The following is a 22,657-nucleotide window of genomic DNA, read 5'->3' on the forward strand; positions in this document are numbered from 1 at the left end:
TAGGTGGATATTGAAAATGACATAAGTACAAATAGTTTAGATAATTTTTTTTAAACTACTGCTTTCTCTAGACTCCTGTACTGCTTGTTGGTACACCTCAGAAGCACTCACTGGGAGATGCTAACATAAACCTTTATTCCATAGAAATGCCAGCACAGTGAGACAGATGCTGGAGTCCAAGAGAAACATAGGAGAGAGCACATCAGCACCTTTTCAACCCCCCATGAATGCAGGTAAGAAGCTTCGCCTGGTCTTTAGAAACACACTTCACAATTTTGTTTAAACAAAGACTGCATTCCTGAAAATTGTGAAGATCAAGTCTTTTCTACAGAATCATCTTCTACTAACAAGCGGACAAATTAACTACATACTTACTGTATAGACAGTTGCCTAACTTTGGCCCTGATCCAGCAGTTTTGTTGCACATAGGCAGGTCCCAGCCCCTTTGACCTCAGTGGAACTGTATGTGTCTGTAGGGGTCTGCCTGTGCATAGCAAGTTATAGAACTGGGGCCTTGATCTCTTATAATTGTGCCTTTGTAATTTCTCAATAACTGGCTGTAGTATTGTTTCCATAAGCTGAATTTTTACAATTCTTGCTGCATTTTATCTTTGCAGTATTTTAATTGATGGATAAAACTTGCCTACTAACACTTTCTTGAAAATATGAGTTCAAGATTCTAACATTTCTCTGCATCAATCACGTATGTGTGTAATTTTGACACTAAGAAAATGCCATCTGTTTATTTCTTCAGGGTAGGGGTTATATCTTCCTGTATATTTGTACAGCACCTAACACAATGGGGATCATATACTGATTGGCGCTTTGGGCATGATTGTAATATAAAATATAAATAATATTTTTTAAAAGTTACAAACTGTCCTGCTCCCCGGTGAAATTATTAATCTAATATTGTGTTTTTCCATTTTTATGCTTTTGTATTGATGTGAAATTGCTCACTTGGTACATAAACTTTAAAATGTTTCTGTCCTTTCTGTAGTGTCTGCTCCCAGTCTTGCTGCTCCTCAGACAGTGGTCAGTGGACAGCCCAAACCTCAGACTCCTGTGACCTCCAGCTCCATGACAACATCAGTTCTCCCTACAGCCAACACAGCTACAGTAGTTGGCACCACACAGATGCCCAGTAGCAACAGTCAGCCCATGTCTGTCTCACTGCAGTCTTTGCCAGTAATTTTACATGTTCCAGTTGCAGTATCCTCCCAGCCTCAGCTCCTGCAAGGCCACACAGGGACTTTGGTCACCAACCAGCAGTCAGGCAATGTTGAATTTATATCTGTACAAAGCCCTTCTACTGTTGGTAGCCTTGCCAAAACTCCAGTGTCTCTGGCATCTACTAACCCAGCTAAACCAAATAACAGCCCTTCTGTGCCCAGCCCTGGTATTCAGAGGAACTCTCCGGCCAGTGCTGGGTCAATAGGGACAACACTGGCAGTACAGGCTGTTTCTACAGCACATCCTGTTGCCCAAGCCACAAGGACTACTTTGACCACAGTGGCTACTTCAGGACTGTATAATCCTACCAGCAATCGAGGTCCCATACAGATGAAGATCCCACTCTCTGCATTCAGTAGTCCAGCTCCCACTGAACCAAGCACCATCACAGCATCTCGAGTTGGTAAGCTATGCTTGAATATTAATTTTGGGAGTGGAAGAGAAAATAGATGTGCAAGAGGAACATGAAGCTTTTAAACAGGCAAGAAGTGGAGTTTATTCATATAGGAATTTTATTTGCTGAGAATGATTTACTGAGACAACTCCTCTAGACTAAGATCTGTCAAAACTGCTTACATCAAAAAAGTGTTTGATTTTAAGTGTCTGTTGGACATTTCTGAATTCCTTCTAACAATAAATGACACAAGCACTTTTGCCTGCTAAAGTTTTCTTTGTTTAGAATTAGTGCCACTTGATGCCAGAAACTCCCAGTCTACTATTAGTTGTTATGCATTTATTTTTAATGCAGCCTTCCAAAATGACTGCATTATCGCAGGGGTTCTCAAACTTTTTTTCTGGGCCTTCCCTTTGAAAATATTTCAGGCTGTGATGAACCTCTCCCCCACAAGTATTAACAAATTACAGTACATACCCATCGGCGCATACTTATGGTATTGCCACCCTTACTTCTGCACAGCTGCTGGCGGCAGCACTGCCTTCAGAGCTGGGTGGCTGGAGAGCAGCGGCTGCTGTACTCCACTCCCGCTCCTGCTCCCTCTCCCCTTGGCAATATTTTCTTGTGGTCTTGTGACCCCCTACAATAGCCTTGCCAACCCCCTTTTGGGTTGGTATCCCCAGTTTGAGAAATACTGCTTTACAGAGTAAAGGCACATTACAAGGAAAGTAAATACTATATCGGTGGCATTACAATATTGTGGCGCACCTTTCAGAATACAGCAGAATAAACACAAAAAAAACAAAAACTAAATGTATCAATTTTGTTAAAGCCAAGCCTTCAAGCGCAATGAATGTTTAAAAATGATACTTCAGTAAGCAATTGAAGTGCTTTCCTACCATCTTCAGCCATTTGGTAATGCTGCTACTGCTGCTTTTCTGCATTTCTAGATTCAGTTACCATGTGTCAGGTGGAGCAGTCTTGAGTATTTTTGGGACCAGTCCTCAGTGTTTCAGACTGAATGGGTATCCCAGTGACAGAGAAGCAGTACTGCATATTCATAGATTCTAAGGCCAGAAGGGACTACTGTGATCGTGTATGAACCCTCCTGTATAACACAGGCCATAGAACTTCCCCAGAATAATTCCTGTTTGAACTAGAATGTATCATTTAGCAAAGCATCCAATGTTTATTTAAAAATTGCCAGTGATGGAGAATCTACCACAACCCTTGGTGATTTGTTCCAGTGGTTAATTGCCCTCACTGTTAAACATTTATGCCATATTTCCAGTCTGAATTTGTCTAGTTTCAGCTTCCAGCCATTGATTGGATCTTGTTATACCTTTGTCTGCTTGACTGAAAAGCTCATTATCAAATATTTGCTCCCCATAGAGGTACTTGATATAGCCATCTATTTAATAGCTAAAGCCATCTATAAAAAAATTAAACCACTTCATGGTAAGGTAAAATACAAGCAGAGCTTGGCACCAGAACTGGTTTTATTTCACTTTCTTGTCTGAAATTACACATTCAAACTGCTTTACTCATCAAGCTGGCACTTGTTTATATCATATTCAGCTTTTAGCTCAGAACCGGTAACTAACTGTAGTCTTGCTTTGCTTAGCACTTTGGAGTAGGAGTTTTCCCACTCTTACAAGCAAGGAGCACTGGGAGTTTTCATTGTGTTTCAGGAATATATTCCCCAACCCCTTTAACATGTATAAAATGGAGCCCCAGGATCTCCTTACTAAAGATTTAGTGTCTGTTCAGAGAGCAGTCCTATCAAACTAAATGATTCTGTGCTCAGTCATTGTTTCTATGTTCAGAGTCAGTTTGCACTCAAAAATGTGAATACATATCTTCGTTTTTTACTTTATAACCTGTCAGTGTAAATACAGAATAAAGAAGGATTTGGGGGATTTTTGTCGTGGAGATTGCTAATGAGGTGTTCCAAAAATACATTTAGAACACTAAGAGACCTCTGAGAAAGAAAATGGGTAGCATTGTTATTGGACTGGAAAGTACCTGTGATTTTATATCTGCCATCCCACCTACATTTTGTAAACCACTTTGAGATCTACAGCTGTATAAAGCTTTTAATTTTAAATCATTAACATTTCCACCAAGTCTATTTTTATCATTGTATGTGTGACACTGATTAGATATTGCAAATGAACAATTTCTTGATCCCTCAGAGAGCCAGACAAACAGACCACCAACTGATGCTTCAACAAATAAGAGACCAATTGAGAGCACAGCACAGGTAGGTTGTGGTTTATGCTTCTATGCAACATTCTGAAGTTATAATCCACAGGAGCATAGATCTTCACCTGTCTCTCTCATCCTGCAACCAAACAACTTAAATTCCTTGTTTCCTTCCTTTCTAGTTTTCCTTTCTTGTGTTCAATTCATGTTTGTTTGTTTTTTCTTCTTCTGACCCATAGTGTTACTAGAAACATGAGCTCTTGGTAATATTTGCAGAGATTCCCAGTATAATTAGGACCAACAACTTTGTGTAAATAGATGAGTTAATTCCTTTCTTCCAAAGAACACTAAAAACATGTTTGATACAAAAGCACACAACCCAGGTTTGTCTACAGCTTCTGAACTTTATTTATTTGAAAGCTGCAAACCTGTGAAATTACTGCAAACTTCTCCTTGCCTCACTATGCCAATGGACTGTCAGATGGGAATAAATTAATTGAGTATCTAATATTTCAGTTCTGTGTACCACACCACAAAATCCTTCTTGTAGAAATACCCACTAGACAGTAAAGAAGAATCTGCAGTTCTCCCAACTCCTCATGTCTTGGGACCTCTTTTGAACTTGCATTGAAGTGAAATGGGAAAATTATATCATTTAAAAATTACTTGTAGTCGGTTTTCTGCATATTGTATTTTAAAATTAAATCCCCTCCCACTAATAATGGTATTAATGAGAAGTAATTCCATCGAACTCAGTAGAGTTTAACTAGTATATAGACTGAGAGGGGAAAATCAGGACAATAAATTCTATTTTGTGACATTCCCCTGTTTAATGGTATTTCAAGATAATGTTCAATCTGTAGGGCAGGAGAAAAATCTTCTGGGCTGGTGTTCCCCCCCCCCCCAAACATAATAGCAGTAGTGATTTGGCATAGATGACAAATATTTTAGAATGACCAATCACTGCCATCTGTAAATGATGTATTGACATTGAGTATCTAAAAATGGTAGCTTGGTACTTAATTTTTCTTCAATACCTGTGGATTATAGCTACCAAAATGTGATTCATACTTGATATCTATATATATATTTAATCTCTGAAATACAGAAAAAGTTGACAAATTTATGGATTCAAATCTCAGTTGTTAATGTCAGAGTAAGATATATGTTTAAGAATATTTGATGTTTGACAAAATCTGAAACCCGGCAAAGATTTTGCAGGAACAACCCCTGTTGGTGGTGGTAGTGGTCCATCTAAGTGGTGGGTATGTAGCACGAAAGGAAAAATGCGTTATGCTTTCCGGTTTTCAGCTTTTTGTTACATTATATGTTTCTAGGGCTGCTGTCAATGAAATGAATTAAAGCATGTGTAATGCCATGGTTACTATGATCTAAAAATTTTTAAAAATTTGGCTAGAGAGGTATGATATTAAGACATGCCATGTCATTTTTAAAAAATCCAGTTAATGCCACCTGCTTTTTGTTATGTAAAATCCAAAATATTATGTATTACTCCGCACTTCACAGCTCTCAGAACAAAAAGTAGTTCGCAGTGTGCCGTATACCTGTGGCATATTTGATGGTACAACTTTGATCAATTGTTTCGAAAACCAGTTGAAACAGGAAGAGACTTCATCAGACAGTAAAGAACCAGTAGAAGCAACACAGACGAATTTTAACTTCCCTGAGGATGTCCTGTTTGGCTTGGAGGAGGAGGAAGAGGATGCTAAGAGCATCAAAAACACCCACAAGCAGACTGGCTGGGCTGCTAATCTACTAAAGCAGTGGCTGGCTAAAAATGGCAAGGATCCTAGCTTTGAATTGGTGCCTGTAACTGAACTCAATGATATTTTAAGAGAGTTTTATTACACAATAAGGAACCATGATGGAAATACCTACAGTGTGGCAAGTTATAAGTCCATGCGTGCTGGCTTGAACCGGCATCTCAAAATGCTACCCTATAATCGTCAGATTTGCCTAATGAAGGACAAAGAGTTTGCCAGTGCTAATATGGTGTTTGTGAGTGTGTTGAAGATGCTGCGCATGCAGGGGAAGGATGAAACTCACCACCACCCTCCCATAGCAGCTGAGGATTTACGTAAGATTAAGCTGTCTGGTGTGCTGGGGTTACATAGTCCTCTGGCACTGGTCAACAAGGTGTGGTTTGATTTGCAATTACATTTTTCCAAACGAGGGAGGGAAATCTTAAGAGACTTGGCTCCAGATGCCTTTGTTGTTGAGAAGGACAAGAATGGGCGACGGTATGCTATGTTTAGATATCCTGGCAAAGGGAGAGCTGCAGAAGACCCCCATAAAATGGGTAAAATGTACGATATGCCAGGAGACCCAAACTGTCCTGTTTTTTCCTTGGAGCTTTATTTGTCTAAGTTGCCACCTGAACCCCCTGCCTTTTACTTGCATCCGTTAAAACTAACGACAGAGCAGATGCGAGAGCAGCCTGTCTGGTACAAACGGGAACCTATGGGAGTGAACTACTTGGGTACAATGATGCCCAGGATAAGTGTGGCAGCCAGGCTGTCCCAACGATATACCAATCACTCTCTCAGAACTACTACCATCCAGTTACTATGTGAAGCAGGATTGGGGCCCAGAGAGATCATGGCAGTGACAGGCCATCGCTCTGAATCTGCTGTTAGACATTACTGGGGAACTGCAGAAATTCGCTACAGGGCCTGGTCGGATATAATGGAGAGTAACACTCCCAATTATCTGTATAACACTATTCCAAATGAAGTGGTAAAAGAACCAGTATCTGATGCTTCCACTTCTTCTGTAAAACATGTCATTTTAGAACAAAGCAAAATGCCTTTATTTCCTAAGAAATCTATTGCACCTGCCAGCAACTATGTGACACCCAGCACTAATGTGACTTTAATCCCTGGGGGACACATGGCTCTGAGTTCTAAAAGTCACGTGATGTTGAAACATAGCTCTTCCAAGGTGCTTCTTCCCAAGGACATAACCAGTGTGACTACCAGTGCTCTTCAAGGATGCTGTAGTGAACCTGTGTTTATAAACCGTGTGATAAAACAAGAACCAATGACTTGATGCATCTATAAAAGGAATCAATTGAGATTCATTGCTAAGGTAGAAAAAGGAAACCTTCTCCTGTTGATTGAATTTATTTTGCACTTGGGGCATTAAGGAAATTTCTTACTGCTTAGTTCAGCAAGAAGTATCCTGCCTGTGCCCCCTGAAGTGAGCTGTGAAAAGAAATTTTGAAAGAGCAAGGCTTGGAGTCTGCATGACCTTTTACAGCAGCTGGGACTAAAGTTGGTCAAGCAGAGCCTTTAAATAATGCCAACTTCAGTAAGTGTTGCTTTATATCTTACACTTATGGAGAGGGTGTGTTTATTGTTATACCATCTTGTGCCTGCTGGCTATGATGTAGCCTTTTACAAAGAGGAGAATACTGATAGTTAAGAGGAGTAGGCACAAATACACTACAGGTTTTTATACATGCACTATCACACAAGCAATTATTTGATCACCTTCTCTCTTTTTCTGTCCAAACTGACTTCATCCTTATTAGGACAAGAACTGGGATTGTGCTGGTTTTAGCATACTTCTAAATTGACCGTCATATACTGGTCCTGATCTGGAGAGTTTGGGATTTATTTCTTATTTTGCACTTCTACAGGTCTCCTCCTTCCCCTTTCATAGTTATAGGTAAAGAAAAAGTTCTTAAACATTCTCGTCCCCAAAGTCACTTCATGATAACATATCAAAATGCACAGCCTTCTACTGGTACATGGAACAGGGGGGGAAAAAATCTTATAGCAACTGCAAAGGAAATAGAACGGCCCCATGAAATACAAATAGATACAGCTGACAGGCTGTTTGTTTGCGTTCATGCGCATCTTAACTATTTGTATATCTCCCCCGTACTGGATTTCCATCACATTTCACATTATCCCTAGCCAAAAAGGATGTCTCCTGCACTTGACAGGAGTCATGAACATTTGACTCTGTTTTCTCCCCTTTCCAGAATTGAATGTAGCATTTGGTTGGCATATGCAAATTAAGATAAAATTATTAACCTACATGTTCAGTGCAGTGTAATCTTCCATCAGATTCCTTCACCAAGAGGAAGTGGGTCAGGAAGTCTTGTTCTCTCCCAACCTATTTTAGAAATTACTTAGTTCGCTCTATGGACTTAGTATATTAGTCACTGCCTGATTGCGGCAAGTTAATCCTATCATCGCATTTCACAAAAAAGGAGTTTCTTACAGGCTACAAATTTAGCACCTGCCAGTGAATGTGTTAGAAATAAGTTATAAATGCTGCTTCAGCAGTGAAGAAGAGTAGGAGTTGAAAGGAGTAGGAGGAGTTAATTTTAAATGAGCCATCCTAGAGAATTTAGCCCAATGACTTTAGTACCTCTCGCTGCCCTTTTCCATGAATTTTCTTAAAAGGACATTGGCAAAGTAAAGATCGTGTTTGAATTTTTTTTACCTATTGTAACATGTAATACCTAAGATTATGATAAATGAAAGCTAAGAAAAAATATTTTTACTTTGCGTATTTGCCAGATTTTTTGTGTTTAGTCCATCAATTGCACATGTTAGTGTTCAATAGGAGAGAGAAGAGAAGATATTTAAATGTGAAAATTTTGATTGTAAAACCACAAAAAATAGCAGAGAGACTTAGGAAGAGGGGAAAATGTAGTATTTAAAACTACCTCTGTTTTTTCTTAAACCAAAATTCAAATTGACTTTGTCCCTTGGGGGAGGAGTGTGTGCACATGCACTTAGCTTAAGCCCCCTAAGAACTTCACTATCCTGATCTAAATTACTAATGAAGTGCTTACGCAGTGTAATGAAGGATACTATAAATAAACCCTAAGTTAGATAGTAACTTAACCATTATTAACTCCTAACTCACAGAAGGACTTTCTTGCTGGAGAAAACTTTCAAGTATCTAATGTGTTTCCTAGATGTCTTGAACAGAAGACTTAGGTGCTAGAAACCTCTTGAGTTCTAATCCTGACTCTGACAGTGACTCCCTTTGTGGCCTTGGGCAAGTTGTTTAAACTCCCTACCTCTGTTTCCCAGTCTGTAAAATGAGTCTATAAAGCTCCATTTCCTCATGAGGCATGTTAAGTATTAATTAGTTTGAAAAGTGCTTTAAAGATTAGAAGCACTATTTAAATTTTAAGTATTATGTTTGTTTGTTCCACTTGCCTTTTTCATGATGGTCCTGTCTCTTTTTGCAGATTGTCAGAATATAGTTGTTTTAAATTACTGCTGTCCAACTGTCTGCCTTCCATTTAGCATGTTACATTTATGACTTTAGTGGAGTGGTTCTCAACCTATTTACCATTATGGGCAGCATAGGCAGCTCTCCCTCTTATGTGAGTCATATCCACACAATATGTGTACTACCTGCATGGCCCTGAGGATGTCACATGTGCCGCAGCTGTATACTGCTTGGGCCACAGGTTGAGAACCACTGCACTAGTGACTCCTGTAGAAACAAAGTAGACCCAGTATTATCATTTTACTGTAGGATGAAGCAAATCAAGCTGGGGTGTGAAGGGGAACAATTGTTTCTAATATCTAGAAAGAGGGAAAACTGAAAATTAAGGGACGACCTAAACTCTCATAATATAGGGGAACCATGCAATAGCCTACCCCAAGGCATAGGAATGCTAAAGAATTTGAGTAAATTAAGGTCCTAAATAAGGGATTCATAAAAAAAATAATAATAATAATCATGGTTCTGCTGGACTAGCAAGCTGAATTGCTTCTTCTAAAAAGCTTTGTCCAAGTTTACACAAGAATGAAAATATATGCATAGCACTTTCCAGATTACCCTTTATATGGGGGGGGGGGGGATTTTCTCATCCTTATAATCTCAGGTAGTTCTGTGATGTGACTTATCTATAGTTAGAGAACAACCGTTTACTTTCAACTTGAACAATATCCAACAGAAACAGTGCTATTGACAAAAAAATATATATCAATCTTCCTTTTTGTCCCCTTTGCTGCTTATTGTGGTCATACTTACCCACATGCCCTGTTCTGATCTTACTGCATTTTGTGTGACTTACTGTAAAGGCATACTGCAAAGCTAATGGTTTCACTCTTTGGGACAAGGCTAGTTGGTGATTTTATTTATTTTTATATATAAATAAAAAGTAAATTTTAATTGGACTTCTATTGCAACCACTCCTGTGGGGAAGATTTTTGAGTAGCTTTTTAATTGGCCAATTTCTGAAACCCAAGTTTTTGTTTTTTGCCATTAACTATGCATGCTGTATTTTCAGCATTACTTTGACTCCTGTTAGTTTGAAACTGTTGATTGCAGTATGACTAGATTTTTATCTTTTCCTGTGTGGGAAAAATTTCAGAAGTGGAAAACGCTGTTTCTGGTTGGAACAGGAATATGTGTCTTGTTTGAAAGTGGGTTATTGCTAAAAATTGGTATAAATTTATTTCAAACCTTTCTTAGCTGAAACAGCCCTCTACCCCATTAGAAATTCAATGGGTACCACCAAAGTTCTGTGTTTCTTTCAAAACAGCCGAGGTAGAGGAGCAGGATGATGGCTCATGATATGTAATAGGATATATAGAGCGTTTCATTTCTGTTGGAAGTTCAGATATGATCATGGTGAGGAATAAGCAAAATTATTTATTATATGAGAGCTATTTGGTTTCAGTCCAGTTCTTTGTGATGTGTCCACATCACAGAAGCGATCAACGTTTATGCTAATTGGCCTCCTTATTGTCAGTGTCAGCAGAGAGATGAAGGAAAAGGATATGAAGACTGAACCTACCTATTCCCCCTCTATATAGTTCACAAAAGAGAAGACGGAAGATAACCGTTTTCAAGCATGTAAAAGGTTGTTACAAGGAGGAGGGAGAAAAATTGTTTTCCTTAACCTCTGAGGATAAGACAAGAAGCAATGGGCTTAAATTGCAGCAAGGGGGGTTTAGGTTGGACATTAGGAAAAACTTCCTAACTATCAGGGTGGTTAAGCACTGGGATAAATTGCTTAGGGAGATTGTGGAATCTCCATCATTGGAGATTTTTAAGAGCAGGTTAGACAAACACCTGTCAGGAATGGTCTAGATCAACGTTTCTCAAATGCGGCTCCCAGAGTTTTTTCTTGCAGCCACAGATGCCTGGATGGTGGGTGGTTTTGTTTGGGGGGGGAGGGGGGGGGAGGGCTGGGGGGAGCAAAGCAGCAGCCCCTGCCCCAGAGTCACCTCCTTCTGGAGCCACAAACACCGTAGGAGCAGGCAACCAATATGAATTCCCTACCTTGCTGGGGGCAGTGGGGCTTGGGCTTTGGCTTCAGCCTGGTGGTGGATAGCAGGCTCTGTCCCCCAGCACAGGGCTTCAGGTTCTGTCCCTGGGCTCATCTCTTCACATCACCACTGGCCCCCGCTGCCTCCAGGCCCCACCCATGCAGCAGAACCCCAGGCTCCAGCCCCGGACTCACCTCTGTCCCATCACCCTGACCCCTATTGCATCCTCCTACCCAGTCCCCCATTGCCCCTGGCCCTCCTTACTCACCTCCCCATCCAGGGTTTAATCTGTCCTCCAGCTTGCCAAGAATGAGTAAATCTGCTGTGCAAACAGGGGCGGCTTCAGGCACCAACGCAGCAAGCGCGTGCCTGGGGCAGCAAGCCGTGGGGGGCGGCCTGCTGATTGCTGTGAGGGCGGCAGTGAGGCGGTCTTCGGCGGCGTGCCTGCAGGAGGTCCGTCGGTCCCAGTTTCGCCGGCAATTCGGTGGTGGGTATGCCGAAGCCGCAGGACCGGCAGACCACCCGCAGAAACGCCACCGAATCCTCATGACCGCGGACCGCCCGAAGGCGTGCTGCCGAAGGCCGCCTGACTGCCGTGCTTGGGGTGGCAAAAAACATAGAGCTGCCCCTGTGTGCAAAGTGATATTAACAAATATACAACTACTACTTTTCACAATAGCAGACTTACTAGCTAGCAAGTCTTTGGGGGGGGGGAAAAATCAACCAAAGAAAGCAAAACGTGCAAAGCACCTTATTTGTGTTTCTAGTCTGTTTAGGTCCAGTAAAGAATAGGGACAACTGCAAAAAATCCTACATAAATAAATTACAATGATTTGAACATGTATAGGAAAAACAAATAAATATGCACATAAAGTTAATTAAGTATTTTAGGAAAAATTGTCATAGTGCCCACCAGCAAGAGTTGGTGGCTGCACTCTGAGGCCACCAAAAAATTTGTTGCGAGAACCCCTGGAGATACTTAGTCCTGCCATGAGTGCAGGGGACTGAACTAGATGACCTCTCAAGGTCCCTTCCAGTACTATGATTCTATATGGTCTCTCTCTTCCTTAGTCATGGGCAAGGTACATTTGAGGGCAGCGTTTATGTGCAACTTGTACTGCCCCTACCTGTAATCTACCTGTTATAAAAACTGAATTTCAGTCTCCAGACCTGTCAATCTGGCACTCTTATCAGCAATTAAAATTCATTTAAAAGCATTAAATATGACAAATGCATTTTAAAAGAATTTGTTACTACTCCTGTAGTTTCTGTAATTGGACTTACTCCTGAGAAGCTGAAAAGCTTCATACTAGTTATTCCTTACTTGCTATATGGAGCTCAGTTTTTGGAAGGGTGTCTGCCATTTTTAGTAATTAGCATCCATTTCTTAAGGCAGAGTTGATTGTCAGCAGGAGCTCCCAAAGCAGTGTGGGAAACGACGACTGTGTCCTCATTCTGATACACCTAGAAACTTCAGTTTTAAATCCCCTTTTCATGTTAAAACCTTGGTGCTGGGAGTCATGGAGGCCTTTGTCAGAAAGAATTCTCACGTTTTGTCCGTTCTGCAAATAGTGTTGGGAAATCTCTGCTGCCAGCCTGAAGGGAGAGCCATAAATTCCAGTTGCGCTTATGAAGTCAGCCCAACTCCTCACAACATACTGAGATTTTTTTTATGCTATTCACTGTTATAAAAGGAATTAATTCCCACCTAATCTACAGTATGTGAGATCTAGAAAATCAATTTTCCTCATTGCATGGACTTTCTCTCTCACACACCATCACCCCAGGAACCTTAATTGTCCAAACTGTCGGAGAGCCAGGGTTGAAATCATCTTAGTGTTACTCTGTTTTTAATCTGTCATGTCTGTTTTACCCTGAAGAGTTGCACAATGGTAATTAGTTCAACATAGATCTACCATTAAGCAGCAATTGATCCATGGACTTTCAGATTGCAGCTAATCTGGTTCTCCTTTTTCTATCCTTTCACCTTACCTCCCCAAAAGAAAGCATAGGGAGAGGAGAGGAAAGCTTATTGCACTTAATTTAAAAGGAGACTATAAAATATAACTTAAACTTTCACTTGCTCTTACTATCCAGTCACTGCCCCTTTCATCATGCTCCTCCCAATGCCTCAGGACCTAGAAGTATACTTTTGAAAACATGGCAGGCACTTAATATAAAGCTTAATATATAAATGGTTCTAAGGAGACAGATGCTATTTCAATTATATTTCAAATCTGTTATAATTTTTGAAGTATTTTTATTATCCTAATTTAGATACCTGATTTATACATTATATGCAATATATACGATGTATAAACATAGGGCTATGACATAGAGAATATACTGCCTTTTAATATATTGATGAAAGACATATATGTCAGATTATAAATGAATATTAGGTGCATTAAAATGGCTGGATTGAAATCTTTACCTGTTCAGTGATGGGTACAAACTGTTGTTAAATCCTTGTGTCACTTAAACAGTCGCTTCTCCTCCCTTCCCCTAATCTGGGGTGCACTTTATCCTTTCACAGAACAAATAAAATCCTTTTGAGTTCATGCCTTATCTCTGCATTTTATCTTTTCAGCTAACATGATCAGTGACCCATTTCCCATTGTTTCCAACACTCCCTGACTTGTTTGGTTATTAATAGAGCTTTGTTGACAATTCTAAATTCACTTGGTAAGATGTTGATAAATAAAATACACTTACAACTTTCTTCTCCCCTCCCCTCTCCTGCAATATGTGATAAACTTAATGAATGCAGTGTCTGTTGGGAAACAATGTGATCAGAATGGACATGTCAGCTTTAAAGATTTATAAGCAGCTATTAATATACATTTCATATTTTTGAAACATTACTGATTAAAATGTTTCCTTGTGTTTCATGGTGTTTTTCACTGAAAATAAACATGTATACATTGTGTATGTAAAACTAGACACTGTTTTTTATGTCTCTGACATTGAAGATATATTTGTGCTGCTAAGGTTCAGTTATTTCCAATCTGTAAGGTGGAACCTTTACTTGAGACTAATTCTAAGTCCAAGACTTGGGCTTTGTCTACACTACCAGTTTTGTAAGTAAAATTTTTGGCAGTGAGGGATGTGAAAAAAAACACCCCGCTGACCAATGCAAGTTTCGCCGGCAGAAGTGCTGGCGTGGACAGCGCTTTGTTGTCAAGAGAGGTTCTCCCGCCAACATAGCTAACGCCACTCATTGGGGTGATTTAATTATGCCAGCAGGAGAGCTCTCTCTCGCTGGCAAAGAACAACTACCCAGGAGACCTTACAGCTGTGCTGCTGTAAGGTCCATAGTATAGACATAGCCTTAGATTTTAGGGCAGAACAGAAACTGTACTAACGTGGATTGACATCCCATCACTATTTGAGCGCTGCCCAATTCAGCAACATGCAGTGCTTCTGAATGAAGCAATCCTCCTCCAAAACCTCCCAACTTTTAAAATGATGCATCTTTCCCTGAGATCCTGAGTATGCTAGGAAAACTACCCCCAGTCACTAACAGCCATCTTCAACAACAAGCAAAATTTACTAGTGTTTATAGAGCTGGGTTGGGACTAGAAAATTCAGCCAAGTGTTAAAATAACCAGGTCAACTGAGTTGTGCCATTACATTAGCCACAGATAGCTCGCTGCAGCTTATTTGTATCTACTGCTTTAAACCTTGATTTTTTTAAAAAAAAAGTGTATTTTCTCACAGATTGTTGTATTGGGATCTTCCCTAGTTCATGCCTGCCTGTTGGTGATGCTTATCGTTTTTGGGTGGGCAATGGGTTTTGAGGGAGCAAAGTAAATGTTTCACCTTACAAAAGCAAAGAACAGTAGAGATGTTGGTTTGTGTGTGCAACGCATGTGTTTATTATATACCCTTTTAATTACATAACTTAAAAATGCAAAGCCACAGCAACAGAGTGAGAAATGCATGAAGTGGTATCTCAGTTGCTTATTCCTTAAGATTTTGCTGTTAGAATTAGAATTGGCTGTGCTAAGGATCCTAACTTTATCCACTAATAATTTTTATATTTATGGGAAAATAGATGAGGCTTAATTAAAAATCCCTGTGGAAATAGAGCCAGTTTACATTATTTGAGTAAAGAAATGAAAGGGTATATGATAAATAGGAGTATATTAAAACTGGTTACTCTGCTGGTCCCTTTTTTTGTTCAAATTGCTTTGTTCTTGTTTTGAAGAAAGTAATGAGCAGTTCTGAATGGGGGTGAGGGGAACACTACGGTCCCATTCCAAAGATACTACAGAAAATGTCTGTTGGCAGTACTTGCACTTTGTGTGTGCACCCACACAATGTTAAAATGAATGTCAGCCATGTAAAACTCTACTTGCTTGGAGTAAAAGGCGAGTAAACTTAGCTTTTTCATTACTGTCATAGATATGGTACCTGGGTTGGTAAATTTTCATGACAGTTTTGCAAGGCTGGAATATTTAATACACTTTGTAGGAAGGAAAGAGCATAATTGCTTTGGAGCTCATAACTATTAAGTGGCCGTATACATCTGATTCTGAAGTAATCTGTGGGGCTAAAATATGTTGAAAAATGCTGAACTTGTTACTTTCCAACCAATTCTTAGTGTGTGCATGTGTGTGGTCAAAATTTGTAGTTTCATACCCAGATGAAAAAAGACCGTGCCAGGCCCCAAAACACCCTAAATAAGCAGAGTACTCCCAGTTTTAACTCCCCCCTCAAAGTTTAAGTGTGATTTTGCTATTATATAACGCCTTGGTGCGTCTTGTATGATAGTAATGTGATGCTGCACAGTTTTGTCTGTTTTAGAGCACTCTGAATTTATTTTTTTTCTATTTTGTTACTATAGAAACTGTTTTAATATTAATAAAAAATGGTCTGTATTCTGTGGACCTGCCAGAGATAACCTTCAGAATATGTATATTTACTAGGCTGGAATGAATTTTCAGTTTTGCATTTTGAGTTTTTTAAAGTTTTCTTTTCTCTTTTTTTTTAATTAAATGTTTCTTTATATAAAGCAGGTGGCATTATATAAATAACAATGCATTGTTATTTCGATGTGATCATCTGAACCATGGCGTTATATAATACCAAAACAGCTCTTACAATTATATATAGTGTCTGCTTTATAAATAAAATAGGGGGAAATACCTGTTAACTTTCTCCAAAATGTTTTCCATGCAATAAAAATCAAGGTTTTACAGTGATAAAGAAAAGTCTACACATATATTTCTTTGTTTAGCTGCAGTACCCAAAAGGTTCCTTTCCCAGAGTTCCATTCATTAGTGTTATGTTAATTGATGTATGTTGCCTGATATGCCAGCCACTACTCTTTAAGCTGATTTTCAGAATTATAGCTGTCTTGATCAGACCATTAGCCTCCTTAACCTTTTTTTGGTCTTAAATTTCTCCTATCTCATTCCCTGTATTTTAAGATTTCTCATAAAAATGGTATTGCTGCCTGTTAAAATGTAAACTGGTATCCGCCTTGTACATGGCAGAGGTAGTCTGAAAGGCTTTCTGGTGCCAAGCTCAGAGGTTGTATCTTTCTCTGCAGTGTGCTTTACAGGGAGCATGAAAAACAAAATGTTTCAAGTCTGTGAAAAGTTTTAGCTGTGGAATTCAGTGTGCTAACTCACCCCAATGTCTCCAAACTCCAAGTAGTGAGAGGAGGAATGACTTCAGAATCAGTAAAGCACCATGTCATTACTACAAAGCATCAGAGGCTGCTTTTCATTATGTTGTGGGACAACTACTTGGACATAGTTACATGCTTTCAGAGAACTTTTACCCATTTTTGAACTATTAATAGTGTGCATCTAGATTTTTTTACAAATCTACATGGTGACATCCTCCCAAATGAAGGCATCTTCTTGCAGTTACATATTATGGTGACCCCATTTACTAGTACTATAGACTTTAACTAGTTGGTCAAAGCAAATACTTTGGTTTCAGCCATTTTACTTTCATCAAGAGTCGTTCATTCTTAGATTGTGTGGTAGGTATATTTCTTTGTCTTCTGTGAGAATTTGTGTTGTGCCAGTTATAGGAAGGCTTCACTTATATCTCCTTATTCCTACAGGCACAGAAAAGTGCTTTATCCCTGCTTTGCTCCTGACACACACCTTCTAAGACCTGTCTCACTGGTCAGTGCGAGTGCTTGTCAGATTATGCAGTGATGCAGTTCTTTCTTTTTAGAAAGAATTGCTGAGGTAGAATTGGGGGAAGCAGATGATAAATTATCACATTATATCTGAAGGTGTGTGAAATTTGGCGTCTAGACCTCTTGAGTTATTCCTATTAGTTGACATTTGAAATTAGTATTATTTCATTACAATTACCTGTATAGAGTGTCATGATAAAAGACAAACATATTTCCAGCTGGCTTTCATACAGACTTAGTCACAGCCAGTGTGCCAGATCACTTGTCAGTAAGATGGCTGCAACCTGTAGAAGACTCAGGAATGCCAAGTTTAAATATAAACACCTCCTACCCCCCCCCCCCCCCCAATTCAAATACATTTTATACACGGTTTTCATTGTGTAGTTTTCTAAACACTGCAGTAAATAGATGGTCAAACTATTTTTTTAAATTAGGATTTGAATTAAACCCCACAAAAGTAGAATTGCACAGTCTGTCACTGGTTTGAAGGAGATTTGTACTTTGTCACCTGCTTTGCTTTCCCTCCTACCCATGTCTTTCCTCTTTCACATCCCTGAACTTGCTAGTAGTGTGGAAGAGCTGCTTATTGCCAATACACTCTTCTCCCTCACCCAGTTTGATCTGCTTGCTATGCACAGCAAGCAAATTGAGCAGAAGAGCAGTGGTAGAGATTATTTTTACAGTGTTGTAGGTGTGCATACTATCTTACAGCTATAAGAAGGCACTGGAGTCTTGATTACCTTTTCACTGCTTAAGAAATGAGGTTTTTTTTAGGAGAAACTTGGATCAGAGATAAAGCAGTGCCTAATGGCCACTTGGTTCCTCCCCACTGGCCATGTATTTCAGGTAGAATAAACCACACTAAATGAGACGTGAAGTGGCGTTGTGAAGCACTTGCATATTGCTTCCAGGATTGGTGGAGGTGGCTGCACCCGGTTCTGATCTATTGCCTCTTTTTCCCCTCTCATTGGTTTTTCTTCCTCCTTTACTTTCCTCCTCTTATCCATCTGTTGCCTGTTTATTCTTCCGTCACTCTTCCCTGTCTCTTCTGTCCTCTCTCTCTTGTTTACTGACACTCCTCTTGTGCCTTCCAATCTGTATTGTTAATCTTGTTGGGCTGGCTGCACAGCAGACTTCAAAGTGAAATCTGCTAGTCTGGAAAGCATCACTTTGCCATGAAATGGCTTACTTGGAAAGTGAAATTCACCAGACCAATTTGAAAAACAAATATGAACACATTAATAGGAGCATAAAAAGATAGCTTATAAACAATACAGAAACCATAAATTAATTTCTTATTGCAATCCCGTAATTGTTTTTTAAAAGTATTAATATTCAAGATGTGTGACCTTTGACATTAAGTTTCAGAACAGAGTTCTTTTTTACACTTAAACTTATAAATTACTGGGAAAGGATTCCTTTTAGAAAGAAACTCTGGCATAAGCTTTTAATGGTGTTAGTATGAAAACAACCACAAAGAAAATTAACTTAATTTTTCTTTATTATTCACCCTCTACAGAAGGTGCACTATTGCATAAATAAATATAAAATATGACCACTAGAAGTTAAACATACAAAATTCTCATGATGCAGAATTATCAGATTGACCATACAAAAACAAATGTCAAAAATATGCCAAATGAAGAGAATCAAATAAAGAATATTGTAGCAAATGGAATTTTTAGTAGTTAATTTCTGCTTTTTTTGGTATTAAGGTTTATAAACATCAGTGCTACTTTTACAGTAGGATTCAAGAGAGAGGATCTAGCAGAGTCTTGTGACCAGTTTCTGTTTAAAAATGACCTTCAAGGTTTTTTAAAGTTTTTGTTCATTTTTTTGCCTGAGAGACTCAATGATCCATGGCCATCCGTATCTGTTTTGTTTATGTGTCAAAGTCCTTATTTTAATGATTTTTAAAATTCAGAAATAGTGGCCATAAACCCCTCATCATAAAAACCCAAGAGGGACTTAAGCTTTATTTTCTGACCGCACTGCTCTGTGTGCCAAGCACATGTAAGTAATATTCCCCTCTCTGTTGCATCCGTCACATAAACATTCCTACAGTGTCTTGATGAAAGTTAATTGTTTAGGTTAAAATTGTTATATTGCTGCCTTCTAGCATGTGGGAGGAGAAAAGACTCTTACTCATAGACTCTAAGGTCAGAAGGGACCATTATGATCATCTAGTCTGACCTCCCACATGATGTGGGCCACAAAAGCTGACTCACCCACTCCTGGAGGAATTCTCTCCCTTGACTCAGCTGTTGAAGTCCCCAAATCATGATTTAAAGACTTCAAATTGCTGAGAATCCTCCAGCAAGTGACCCCCGCCCCATGCTGCGGAGGAAGGAGAAAAACCTCCAGGGCCTCTGCCAATCTACCCTGGAGGAAAATTTCTTCCCGACCCCAAATATGGCGATCAGCTGAACCCCGAGCATGCGGGCAAGATTCTCTAGCCAGACCCTCTGGAAAAAGTTCTCTGTAGTAACTTTTAATATCCCATCATTGACCATTGTTGCTAATTACCAGCGATGGCACGTTATTGACCTATTGACTTACATTAGGAGGAGCTCAGATTAGTCCATGGTTAACATGCCCATAGGTTTGTGATGTCATCATTTCATAAAACACAGAGTTACACAGGCTACAAAGGGCAAACTTCTAGAAGAAATGAAAGACAGAAGCAAGTTGGGTTTTTTAAAAGTATATACGTTAACATATATAGGCGGCTAGGAAAATTTAAAAAGCTTTGCTGTCCACCCTTAAGGCAGCTATCGATTTCATTCCCCTACTGTTACAGATGACTAAACTTCCACTGAGTTTGGGCAACCTTTATGTTGCAGCTGAAAAGTGAGAGCCTGGTTCTGAGAGGGGATAGAAACTAGCAAATCTGTTGCATGTTCTTAGGTACAGAACGATCTCTAGAATCATATGCCTTTTAAAAAAAAAAAAAAAAAAAGCATTTTGTTTCTGCTCCTGTTTACTTGGCAGACTGGACCGTGGATTTCCTTCTGTTGTTCAGATTTGCTAGGCAGAATGAGGACTAATCACCAGGTTCCAGCAGTGCTTTTCTCCTCACCCCAGCTCCATTACCTCTACGCACTATCTCATGTTCTTTACTCTGTTCATGTCAGATTCTGTTTCAGGCAGCTGTTTTGGCTTCTGGTGGAGCATTCAGCCAGCCAACAGGCAAAAAGCCCACACTGTGGCTGTGACATGCCACAGATCACAGTGAGCTGATTCCTCTCCCACGCTACTTACAGGAGGAGTAGCAGAGGATATTCCTCGCAGCCCCTTGTCAAAGCATAGCCTTCAGTTGAAAGGGGAGGACCTGGATTTTCAAATAGTAGGGAACAGGTAGTAAGAAATACTTCCCTCGGGAAACTCAGATAAGATCTTCCCTTCCCCAAGAACTTGGATTCCTTAGATATGCTCTGGGAGTTATTTGGGGAAAATTTGATGGCCTCTGATATACAGAAGGTCAGACTAGATGATCACAGTGGTCCTTTCCAGCCTTGGAATCTATGAATTTATGTAACTTGATTGTGACAGGCAGAGGTTTGATGTAACCAGAGTTCTTATGTCCTCTAGCCCATAGTTCCATGGGAAGCTCTACAGTCTCCCTCACCCTCTCCAACACTGGGAACAAGTGGCCACTTTTTCCAAGTAGTGGCTAGGCAGCCACTCAATCTGTGAAAAATACCCTCTTTTCCATTAGAGGTTAATATTTCTCCCTTGGACCCTGGGGACAGAACATTTCAATCCATCTTAAGAAAACAGTATGAATTGATACTTAAATGTCTGATTGCCAGGGCTTCCTGTTACTCTGTGCTCTCTTCTCTAAATTCAAGAGCTCTGCAAGAACATGGGAGCTCAAGGCCACATTTGTAGGAAGTTAAGATAGACCTCATTCTACTTGCCAACTAATTTGTATGTGATTCTTGAAAGACTCAGGGTTTGTCTACACAGAGACGGGGGGTCGATTTAAGATACGCAAATTCAGCTACGCGAATAGCGTAGCTGAATTCGACGTATCGCAGCCGACTTACCCCGCTGTAGGGACGACGGCAAAATCGACCTCTGCAGCTTCCCGTCGACGGCACTTACTCCCACCTCCGCTGGTGGAGTAAGAGCGTCAATTCGGGGATGGGATGCGATAAATCGATCCCCGAGAGGTCGATTTCTACCCGACAATTCAGGCGGGTAGTGTAGACCTAGCCTTAGTTAAGGCCCTGGTGATGGCAGGCACCATTGAGTTCACTAGTTCTGGTTAAGGACAAGCAGTCTTGCATCTACACTCCACGGTACAGGCCTTTCCTTTTGGGGAGATTGCCTGTACAAGACCTTGGAAGAAGATGTGGCTGATCCTAAGACATTGTTCCCTTCTTACAAGCCAAAAAAAACTGAGACTTCATTGGCTAATTCATTTAGGACTTGCTTGTCCTTTTGTGAGTCCCCAGCTAGATTATTTTTACAGTTTCTGACCTTCCAGCTTTTTCAAAGTCAACTTCCAAGCTAATAGAACTTGCAGCCCTGTTAACTGACTGACACAAGTTAGGCAGGCCTCCAAGACTGCTTGTGAGTTAGTTTCTCTCCTCCCTCTAGAGGTTCCTCTAAGGAATCTGTATTTCCTGGTGGCAGAAGGAGTGGAAGGAAATCACTTCAGACTGAGTCTGAAAACTAAAAAATGGTTAAGTATTAGATTTTTCTTCCTTCTCCTACTCCTCACTGAGTCTCTTCTTTTTTTTCTTCTTCCCAGAAAAAAAAAGCTATAACAGAAATCATACATTATCTTCTAGACAAAGCCACCTACCCATTTCTTCAGGATGAAAAAGGAAATCTTTTGTCTGCTTAGTACTAACCATGCAGTCAAAGGGAAATTGCCTTGTGTAAGATCTGAACTTGCCTAATCAATTCATCCAGTATAGAAAATTCAACATGGAAACTAGTCTGTCTAGCATAGTTGTTACAGAGCAAGATAATTTCTTGTGTCAAATTGAAAAGAATCATACCAAATCTAGAATCCCATCAGTTCTCATTTTGCCCTCAAACAGAGCCTTTTTCTCAACTCTGGTCTTGCCTCATGTAGGATATTCATAATGATCTTTAGCACTGGCAACAGCAGCCATCAGGGACAGCAAAATCCAAGTGATTTCTCTGTTTGGATGACTTACTGAAGAGATCATCAATATCAGCCATTCTAGATTCAAATGTCCCAATGTTTAGTGACTCATCACTTGTGATTAATAATACACAGGAAAACTGCTCTGACACCATCCTTTCCCTCTCAGTGGAAGGGATGGTTTGCCCAACTGAGAATTCATAGAGGTAGCTTCTAATGTCATGGCTCTTCAGATCCACTGTCATTTGACAGCCCTGCCCATCTTT

General features: G+C 39.9%; 1 protein-coding gene across 10 annotated transcripts in view; it reads left to right on the forward strand.

The window, feature by feature from the left end:
• Positions 1-22,657, forward strand: part of ATF7IP (activating transcription factor 7 interacting protein) — a 171,001-nt gene that overhangs the window by 109,927 nt on the left and 38,417 nt on the right. For 7 of the 10 annotated variants that reach the window (XM_054029971.1, XM_054030001.1, XM_054029934.1 and 4 more), the window contains 4 exons: positions 145-233; positions 1,001-1,636; positions 3,823-3,890; positions 5,360-7,145. In XM_054029971.1, the coding sequence (XP_053885946.1) occupies positions 145-233; positions 1,001-1,636; positions 3,823-3,890; positions 5,360-6,901 (2,335 nt within the window). In that variant the 3' untranslated portion in view covers positions 6,902-7,145. Of the gene's footprint in view, positions 1-144; positions 234-1,000; positions 1,637-3,822; positions 3,891-5,359; positions 7,146-22,657 lie in introns of those variants that run through there. The other 3 variants (XM_054030009.1, XM_054030017.1, XM_054029953.1) reach the window with 2 other exon arrangements.

Source organism: Malaclemys terrapin, chromosome 1 (assembly GCF_027887155.1).
Source record: "Malaclemys terrapin pileata isolate rMalTer1 chromosome 1, rMalTer1.hap1, whole genome shotgun sequence".
Taxonomy (NCBI): Eukaryota; Metazoa; Chordata; order Testudines; family Emydidae; genus Malaclemys; species Malaclemys terrapin.